General features: G+C 40.2%; 1 protein-coding gene across 1 annotated transcript in view; it reads right to left on the bottom strand.

The window, feature by feature from the left end:
- Positions 1–1,086: 1,086 nt before the first annotated feature.
- LOC110337962 (DPH3 homolog) overlaps positions 1,087–10,909 on the bottom strand; it is an 11,433-nt gene continuing 1,610 nt past the window's right edge. Inside the window, exons 2-3 of the mRNA XM_021221110.1 lie at positions 3,888–4,004; positions 1,087–1,316 (exon numbers count right to left, since the gene is read on the bottom strand). Of these exons, the coding sequence (XP_021076769.1) occupies positions 1,087–1,316; positions 3,888–4,004 (347 nt within the window). The remainder of the gene's footprint in view (positions 1,317–3,887; positions 4,005–10,909) is intronic.

Here is a 10,909-nt window from a genome sequence, read left to right as displayed (position 1 = left end):
TCACAATTAGTCTTCCCAGGCGTTTCTCTTTGAGCGCTCAAAATTTTCTCTCTTGTGTCAAGCATGCAGTTTTTGGCCGGCTTTGACACTACATTATATTTTAGTCTCTGATATTATTTCAGTGAACCTGACACTTATTCCTGTGCCACACGTAAATTTTTGGAAACCTCATTGCTATTTCAGCCTCATTGAATTCGTCATTTCACCTTTCTCTGGAGTCACAAAAAAAATCTCCAAATATCAAGTAGAGACAAATAAACCGTAATCTAAGCTCAGATTCGCAAGAACAAAAGCACAGAGGAAAAACACTGCCAGAAATAGTGCTGGAGAGACAGTTCAGTATTTAAGAATGTTTGCTGTTCTTGCAGAGGATATAAGCATTGTTCCTGGTACCCATGCCAGGTGGATCACAGATGCCTGTAACTCCACTTTCAGGTGATCCAGGGCCTTCTGGCATTCGTAGATACTCCCTCAAGATGACATCAATACACCAGTAAGATTAAAAAAAAATTAAAAAGAAGAAAAAGAAAAACCTCTTTTTGTTATGGTATGAAAAGGTGTAAGCCAATATATACCTCACCAGTTATGCAAAAGGGTCTATGTCTAAACTTTCAATCAACTGCTCACCGTCTGTGTCTATGTGGTCAAGTTACTTGAAAGATCGGACTTTGGACTTCCTTCCGATTCTTTCATAATGGAAACAACTTTTCTCATCACAAAGGTAAGTCTGCAAATGTTCTTTCTTTCTTTTTCTTTTTTTTTTTGAGTCAGATGATGTTATTTTTCAGAAAATGAATTTTCAGATATTCAAATGATGCAACCAATTGAAGGAAAACCACCAGTTTATAAGGCTCTTCCTTATATTTAGATGGACAATTAGGGATCCTTCCATGTCCAGGTAAGTATGAAATCCAGGTCTGGCTTGTCACAGGCTCTTTTTCATGCTGAAGTTCAGTGGCTGATGAAGATCACACCCATGAGACCATCCACAGGACAGCTGCCCACTGAGGACGTTGGTAACTGCACTAGATCCATTCACCTGGGCTCAGCCCCCGTGATTCAGAATATGGGTTTCTGAGAGATTCTTCAGCATTTAACTAACTCTTTGTTGGTTGAAGGTGCTGGAACTGTTTCTCTACACACGAACTGACCTTTGTCATAAATCACTTTCATAACAAATGAGCAGCTAGGACACATTGCTACATCTTCTCCATTTTCCAAATCTTCCTTGGTGATGGAGAAATTATCCCCGCAGGGGAAGGGGTAGAAATATTTCTCTGAGTCCTTGTCAAATTGATAGTCCTCGTGAAACACTGCTATGGTCACCGGGTCAGCACTGCATCAGTTTGCTTAGCTGCACCCAAGCAGGGTAGGCCCGGGCTTCGAGGCCCACCCTGGAGCAGGAATCTTGTAAATGTTCTTGTTCAATGCACACAAAATGCTTTCACATAATCTCACACCCAATTTCTTGTCAGTTACAGAATCTGACATAGCAAAAGGGAGAGAAGGATGCTTCCTGATGCTTGAAGTTCCAAGTTGTCTTTGTTTTCTACCTCAGCCCTGAGTTCTCTTTGCTAGAAATCACAGCACCCACACCCCAAGGGAGTGCAAGAGATGGTGATGACCAATGTTCTCCAGTGCTCCCCTGGTAGAGGCCCTTGCTGTGAGGTTCCTGATAGAAATATGTGATTTGGAGGGCATCCTATGAATAGAACAGCACACACAGATGGCCCAGGTTTCTTTTTAGGGCCAATTTTCTGAACCATGTCCATGACAGCTGGTTCATCTGAGATGTTCTTTACCAAAAGAAGAAGCAATCAGGTGGCCTGGCTCCCACTCAATGGGATGGAACTCATGGAACTGAACACAATTAGCATACATTTGCAGTTTTTCATTCAGATCTCCTTCAACCGCTCTTTCAAATGGCAGCCTGAGTTTGCAGCTCCGCTTTTCCAGCATTTCCTTTTCTCTCTCTTTACCACTCTACCAGTAGAAGCAAGTTAAAGATGAAAGGCAAATTTTGGTTAAAGAGATAGTAAAATGTGCTGTGAAATCACAGAACAAGCATATAAGTCACACACACACACACACGCACACACACACACACACACACACACACACACACACACATACGGTCAGGACTGTTTTGTTTAATTTATCAGAAAGAATACTGTATCTTTTTTTTTATGTTTAATTTATCAGAAAGAGTGGTCAATGGACACTATGAAAAAATAGTCTGAGGCAGAAAGTTCAGTGATATCTGAAAATGATAGTCTTTGATGTAAGGTACTGGACCCTTCCTCCAGTGGAGCTCTGTGACTCCAACTTCTCAGGTGATAGTGTGCCAGGTGATGAGGTTGGGAGATGGCCTTTAGAAGGTAAGATTGTGAGGACTGCACTTCCAAAAGTGATGTTAGTGACTTTATAAAACAGGCACAGGTAGCTCCTTGCTCCTTTGACACTGTGGTGATGCAGGAAGAAGACACCATCTCTGAACAAGGAAAGAGCGCCACACTTGCAGACATTTTGATCTTGGGTAGCCACACCTTGAGAACATAAATAAATTTTTGTTATTCACAATCCACCTAGTTTATGGCATTTTGTGATAGTAGATAGCACAGATCAAATAAAGGCCAATGGGATTGCTATATTTTTTGTTTGTTTTGTTTTTGCATTGGTATGAATTATAAATTTTACAACAAAACAAAGCAGTATTAATATTGAGCTTTGATGACTTTGGAAATAGCAAAACGGGAAAGCATTTTAGCCACGGAACCATCTCTCCAGCCATAGGGACAATACTTCTCAAGTCTGGTTTCATTAAAGTTTAATAGATGCAGGTACAATTAGCATGCACCCCAGTAGCCACATGAGCTAACACATTGAATTTAAGTGCAAATGTTACTCATGTTTCTGACTTTTCCTAGTTGCATGCCCCTTGTCTTCTCTGAATTTTCATAACTCACTTATTTTTTTCTTAACATCTCCCCCCTTTTAAAGTCTATCCATCTATCCATCTTGTTGGAGGGCATATCTAGTTCAGGGATGTCTACATTTCCAGTGTCTTGAGTAGTGATATGCACACACAGCACAGTACTTGATCAAAACGTTCATCCACTGTAAGTTAGGAGTAGCCTTGGGAATGGACGAAGAGTGATATCACCTAGTTTGTAAGAGATGCATTCTCTTCTTAAATCTGTTCAGCTGGCACTTAGACCTATAGAAAGAAGCAGAGAAACACCCCAGTTTGTACCTCACTGGTACTCATGAGCTACTCTGAGTTGACTTCGGATGGCCCTGGAGACTATAGTAGCTTCCTAGGGGACTGGCAGGGGGAGCTAAGATAGGTGGGGAATGATGGTCTCCTACCATTTGAGAAACTCTCAAACATATCGAAGTAGGTATCAAGTCATCAAACACAGGAAAGATAAAACAATCTGAAAGTTTTACTGAGTTTATGTTGTTCCATTTTATCTCACAAGCAAGAAATTCATTGTCGTAAAGTTTATGAGAGAGAGAGAGAGAGAGAGAGAGAGAGAGAGAGAGAGAGAGAGAGAGAGAGAGAGATCCAGCAATGGTGCAAATGGGTGACTTCTGGATGAGAAATAACTCCCATCAGCCACAGCGCTATTTAAGCACACAGGTGTCAAAAGCAGCATTTATTTTGGTTGACTACAGAAGAATCAGCAATTTAATTAGGAAATAATGAGCATTAGGAATACTTCCTTTTGGTTCAGGAAAAGAAACTTTTCTGGCACCATTTCACTGTAGAGATTCAATTTATGTAAATGCTTCACAAATATTCTGCATTTGGTCAAAAGAAATGTTCTACAAATATCTACGGGCAGGACCTCTCCCTATAATTAAGGTCTCATTACACAGCTCACCCTTTAATCCACTGAAATAGTCCTCTGCGTTAATTGCATAACATTCAATTGTCATCAGAGTATGCAGATTGAACTTTTGGTATTTGATGGAAGCTGGGTCCTTAGTGGAGACCTTTCCTAAAATAAAGCACATTGCTGGGCACATAGAGTTAAGGATTTAAAAACGAACACTCCATGACAAAAATTATAAAGATTATCCAAGCAGGCTACTCAAATGTGATTTTGGAGAAGAGAGGGGCAACAGATCCATTTTAACTCCCTGCACAAGGTCAGGTAGAAATTTATATTCAGAGAAATAAAAAATAAAAAAAATAAAAATAAATAAATAATCAGTGAATGAGAAATTACTAAGAAGAGCCCCGAGGAGTCAGGAGGATTCTGGCTAAATTACTGATGAAAGTAGGTTGTCCTAAGTATTAAGATATTGATAATAGAGGGCCAAGGAGGTAGATCGTAGGTAAAGCGCTTGCCACCCAAGTGTGAGGAACCGAGTTCAAAGCTCTAGAAACCATGTAAAGCTCGGGGTTGGGGAAGTACATCTATAACTTCAGTGCTCCCATAAGCAAGATGGCCGGCAGGGGTGAGAGAATTCCTAGAAGCTTGAGGGCCAGCTCACCTTGGCTATATAGCAGGGACCAGTAAAAGACAGATCTTGTCTCAAACTAGATGGAAGGCAAAGACCACCTTCAAGGCTATCCTTTGACCAACACATAAGTACCGTGATACCAAGCTATGCCTGTGGACACATGAGTACACATCTCACACACACACACACACACACACACACACACACACACTCACACACGTTACCATGCTATACCTGCATACATGCCCATCATGCAAATCACACCATTACACCCACCCACTCCCCCCACATGGGGATGGTGGAGAGAGAGAGGGGGGGATTAATATTGTTCTGGAAACAAGCAGCTGTTTGTGTGTCTATGATGAATTACTGTGAATGTTAAGCTGCTGATAGTTGCCTTGTTTGATCCATAGCAGGAAGCTGTGCTATGGTAAAGCAGAGACAAGACATAAATTTGAAGGCTTTTTGGCCTTTCTGGACTCAAGCCAGTTGTCTAGGTGTTCTCCTGCTGTAGAGACACCATGACCATAGCAACTCCTAAAGGAAAGCATTTAATTGGGAGTTGCGTAGGGTTTCAGAGGTTTAGTCCATTATCAGAATGACAGGAAGCATGGCAGAAGTGTGGCACATAGGTAGGCATGGTGCTAGAGAAGGAGCTAAGAGTTCTACATCTGAATCTGTAGTCAGCAAGAAGAGAGAGCCACTGGGCCCAGCTTAGGCTTTTGAAAATCAAAGCTCATTTCCTGTGACACACTTCTTCCAACAAGGCCACACCTACTGATCCCTCTCAAGTAGTGCCACTCCCTAACGACCAAGTATTCAAATATTGAAGTCTATAAGAACCATTCCTATTCAAGCTACTACACCAGTAATGCTGGACTTCCCAGTATGACTTGAACTATTTTGGGTTCCTTCCACCTCAAACTCCAAACAGAAACTTTTGTACTTGACAGTGGGAGTTGCTGTGAGTGAAAGGAAGGTGAGGACACATGTTGACTTGTGAAATGAGCTGATTACCCTGCTGTTCCAGCCTTGTCTAAAAGTTTTAGGACTTAGGAGAAAGTCCTATCGGAATATCATAATGTGTTAGCAACTTCTTCAGTCATTAATAAGTGCTTGTAAAAAAGATACAGATGCCAGCCCTATACTGGAAAAAGAATAGAAATTTATTACAAAAAGTTCTTCCTGTCTGTTTGCTTACAGCTGTTCATCAAGTTGCACCCGAAACTCTTCCCCATGCCTCCTTCAGATGTGCTAAGAAATCTTTTAGAACAAGTTAATGAATTAGGTGTGGAGACCAGAGTCCCAAATTCCACTTTTACCAGATCCCACCCACCATTCCTCATCTGAGGGGCACCAATTCTAGCACAAACCTGCACCTACTGATAAGCAGCCTAAGTTCAAAGTTCATGGTAACTGAACCCTGTTCTGGTTTTTAGATTTCAATTGATACCAATGCAAAGAAAATCAAGGTGAAAAAAAAATATTAATTGAGGATTAAGGAGATGGAACAGGGCAAGTGACAAAGTAGAAGGAAATATAAAAGTAAGTTAGCTTTATGGACCTTGACTGGATGGTATTTCTGGCTTCAGTTTCGAGGCAAGTTCAGAAACAACTAACCTAAACAAAGGCAATGGAATAAAATGTACACATACCCAGACACAAAACTCCCCAGTCTTTTGCTATGAGCTGACTGGAGGATCAGGGAGGAGTCGTAGGGGAACATCTTTGTCTGCTCTGCTCTGCTTCTTCTTGGTACACATGGTTCAACAGTCCTTACTCTCTTAGCCAGAGTAGCCTTTGATAGTCTTTAGGCAAGTCAGGCATGCTTACAGTGTGGAGGTGACCCATGCACCATCACATCTGGCTTTTACATGGATGCTGGGGATGCAAACTCAGGTCCTCAAACTTTACTCACTGAACCATCACATCAGCTCCATCTATGTAATGTTTTTTTTTTTTTCCAAAATGCAAAATGTGTGACGTCATACTCAAACCAGTGATGCAACAAAATTAATGAGCAGAAAAACTACTGGTGACAAAGAAGTCTAAAAGATGGATAGCAAAATTGAATGTTTTATTGTTCTGGATCTAAACTGTGAAAGGGTAAAAAAGCAGTGTGTTTGGGAGAAATTTGAATAGGGTTTTTAAAGTTAAGTGATTAGTCAAACCCACAATGTGTTGAGATCCTGTCAAGAGGCTGAGATTGTGGGGGTTTCTTCAGCCAAGAAACTCAAGACTGACAGGAGTATCATAGTAAGATCTTGTCTTAACAAACCCTGAAATTGTTTTAAAGATTTATTTACTTTTATCTTGTGTTTATAGGTGCATTGTCTGCATGTGTATTTGTGTATCACATGCATGCAGTGTCTGCAGGGGCATTAAGATCAGGTCCCTTAGAACTAGAGTTACAGAAGATAGATGCCTTGTAGGTGCAGGGGGTTGAACCCATGGCTTCTGGAAAGCAGTTCTTGACAACTGGGGAATCTTCAGCCCTTAAAGAAGCACCTACTTTTTATTAAGAATTTAATGCGGACTGCACAATTAATGAAAAAAGAGGCTGTGAATTTGAAAGAGAAAAGAGAGAGTATAAATAAGTGTTTGGAAGGAGAAAGGGGAAGGAGAAAATGATATACTATAATCTCGAACTTTGAAATAAAAATATATTGAATAAGTATATGTATAATTGCAAAATAATTAGTATGACGCTTTAAACTATACAGAAGTGAAAATAGCATTTTAGTGTTAAAGAATATGAATCTTAGTGTTTTATTATTAGGAAAAATATACTTGAATTCAAACTCAGTAGCTTAAAATATATGTGGGAATGCAAGAGTCTTGTTGGGAATCAAAATCGTTTTGAAGATAAAGACTAAACTGGAAATTCTACACTAAATTAATAGTTTAATAACCTGGAAATACTAAATCAATATGGTTTTGACTCAAAGGTAACAAGTGGACTCAATAATAACAATGATCCAAGTCTAAAACTAGGTTCTCATGGAACATAAACACTTAATTTTGTCAAACTTGGCACTGTAAAACTATAGGAGATCAAAGGTCTTTTCAAGAAATAGGTTTACACAAGCATGCATCAAATACAAGAAAACTGCACATTCGTCCCTACAGCATACCTTCTATAAAACAGTATGTTGCATATGTTTTATTTAATATTTTCTGTATGGCTATTCTATGTACTTGCTATAGATGTGGCTTCATTTCTATCTATAGGCACATCACCTTAAATGAACCCAAGCTCATCAGGCTTAGGGAAATATCTCTGGTTTGTCCTATCTTATGTTTTCTTCAGTACACATGCATTTGCTTTAATTTCTGACTGTGAACATATTTCCTATGTTCAAACCTAAAATCCACAATAAAAGGCTTTCTAAACATTTCGTTCTGTATCTGATCTTTTTTTCATCCTTCCCTCACCTTGCTTTAATGCACGGTATTAATTTTGACTACCTTCATTTTTTTTCTGAGTTTTGTTTTGTGCAGAGAAACAGCTATGTACTATGCCCTTTTAAAAAAAAATTTGCAATTTATATATGCTTTTCCATTTTGATATTTTCATTTAGTAATGACTTTGGAAAATCCCTCCATATAAAGTCACCAGTACAAGCATGTTCTAGGATGTGTAGTATTGCACTGTGTATAGTAAACCAATTGTCTATTGTGTTCTTATGCTTAGGATTAGTCACTCACTATGGCACTCACTATACAACTAGAAACTACAGAATCCAACATGACTAATCACAAGCATTCTGTAGTTTCTAGTTGTATAGTGAGTGCCATAGTGAAAAACTTGGCTCATGGGGTTTGGAGAGATGGCTCAGTGGTTAAGAGCATTGAATTCAAGTCCCAGCAACTTCATTGTGGCTCAGAACCATCTGTAATGGGATCTGATGCCTTCTTCTAGTGAATCTGAAGACAGCTACAGTGTACTCATAGACATAAAATAAATTAATAAATCTCTTTTTAAAAAGAAAAGAAAAATTTGGCTCATATGTTTCAGTAACACCAGAACAATATATTTACTCCTATAAACGAGATCAATACAACAAAGGGTAAATGGATACGTTGTTTCACGAGTTATTGCTAGATTCTAGTTTATAAAGATTTCACAGGTCAGTGAGGTGGCTCTTTGGATAACAGACAATACAAGCCTGATGATCTGATTTTAGATTCTTGAGGTCCAAATAAAAGCAGAAAGAGAGCCAGTTCCACAAAATTGTCTCCCGAGATCTGAATGTAGAACTAATACACTTTCCAAGACACACCCAGTTCATTCATTCAAGTGGATAAGTGCTTTACGATGATTATTAAATTGTTTTATTGATTTTTGTACTGAATGCAGATGTGTTCCACTAGAACATAATTTACCACTTATTAAGGAAGTACTTTAGGGAGAAAAATGAGTTCTGAAAATTGTGGAGTGCTCTGGATATGTCTGGTCCAAAATGTCAAGAAATAAACACAGCATTTACTGTCAACAGGACAAGTGGTTACATTTGATGTCACAGGACAAGTGGCTCCATTTGATGCTTACGCAGAGTTTCCAAAGATGATCTCCTTTTCTCAACAATTCTGACAATCTTTACTACACTTTTTGAAAAACCTAAGTTATTCAGGGAATTTTTTTTTTTTTTTGGCTGTGTTCTTTCTTTCTTAGTTACTTAATTCTCTGGGAAGAAACAATGCCCCAAGACCTCAGTGAATATGTTAGAAAAATGAATGCATTGATTTCTGAGTTCCACTTTGAAATCTTAGCTCTGTGGAGACAACACAGCATTTACAGCTAGGTTGAGTTAACGTAATTCCAGAAGATTCTTACGTGTTTATCTTTAAATGACTTTCTCTCTCTCTCTCTCTCTCTCTCTCTCTCTCTCTCTCTCTCTCTGTGTGTGTATGTGTGTGTGTGTAAAGTGTAGAGGCCTGGAGAGATGGTTCAGTTGGGAAAGTGCTGGCCATACCAGTATGAGAACACGAGTTTTCTCTTTAGTGTCCACATAGAAGCTGAGGAAGAGAGTATTGGCCAGCCCAGTGCTGTGGAGTGGAGACAGATGTCTGGGGTTTGCTGTCCAGCCAGTCTGATCTAATGAGCAGTGTGAGACAGTCTGACACTTAGCAGACTCATTCTGTAGTCTCCATCGAACCCCCAGAATGCAAATTGGATTTTACCTTAAAATATAAACTAACACATCCAAAGAACCAGCAGCAGTCAAAATCATGTTAAATTGAAACAACTTTAGACTAAAATATCAAGAAATTTATATGCCTCTGTATTTTCATTTTTCCTCTACCCTCCAACTGTTTCACATCCCATACCTCCTCCCACCCACTGTCTCCATGTGGCTGTCCCCATTCCCCACCCCACCTGACCTCCAAACTCCCTGGGGCTTCCAGTCTCCTGAGGTGCATCATCTCTGAATGCAGTCAGGTGCATCATCTCTGAATGAACACAGGTCCGGCAGTCCTCTCCTACATGTGTGTTGAGGACTTCATATGCTGGTTTATGCTGTCTGTTTGGTGGTCCAGTGTTTGAGTGGTTTTGGAGGGTCCAAGTTTAATTGAGACTGCTGGTCCTCCTACAGGGTCACTCTTCTCTTCAGCTTCTTTCAGCCTTCCCAACTCAACAACAGGGGTCAGCTGCTTCTGTCCATTGGTTGGGTGCAAATATCTGCATCTGACTTTTTCAGCTGCTTGTTGGGTCTTTTGGAGGGCAGTCATGATAACTCCCTTTCTATGAGCACTCCATGGCCTCAGCAATAGTGTCAGGCCCTGGGAACTCCCTTTGAGCTGGATCTCACTTTGGATCTGTCACTCGACCTTCTTTTTCTCAGGCTCCTCTCCATTTCCATCCCTGTAATTCTTTCAGACAGGAACAATTATGTGTCAGAGGTGTGACTGTAGGATGGCAACCCCATCCCTCACTTGATGTCCTGTCTTCCTGGTGGAGGTGGGCTCTATAACTTCCCTCTCCCTACTGTCATCTATTGGCATTTCATCTAAGGTCCCTTCCTTTGATTCCTGAGAGTCTCTCACCTCTCAGGTCTCTGGTGCATCCTGGAGGGTCCCCCCAACCACCTATTTCCCAAGGTTTCTTGTTTCCATTCTTTCTGCTGGTCCTTAGGGCTTCAGTCTTTTTCCCTCACCCAATACCAGATCAGGTTCCCTTCTCCCACCAATACCCATCCACTTTCCCTCCCAGGCCACTCCCTCCCTCCCCACTTGTTATTTCTTTCTTCTCTCTCCCAAGTGAGACTGAGGCACTCAATTGGGGGCATTTCAGCTTTTTGACCTTTTTGAGTTCTGTGGACTGTATCTTGTGTATTTTCTTCTTCTTCTTCTTCTTCTTCTTCTTCTTCTTCTTCTTCTTCTTCTTCTTCTTCTTCTTCTTCTTCTTCTTCTTCTTCTTCTTTCCTTCTCCTTC

Source organism: Mus pahari, chromosome 21 (genome assembly GCF_900095145.1).
Source record: "Mus pahari chromosome 21, PAHARI_EIJ_v1.1, whole genome shotgun sequence".
Lineage (NCBI taxonomy): Eukaryota > Metazoa > Chordata > Mammalia > Rodentia > Muridae > Mus > Mus pahari.
The sequence above is the reverse complement of the archived record's forward strand: the minus strand, read 5'-3'. Positions and strand labels throughout refer to the sequence as shown.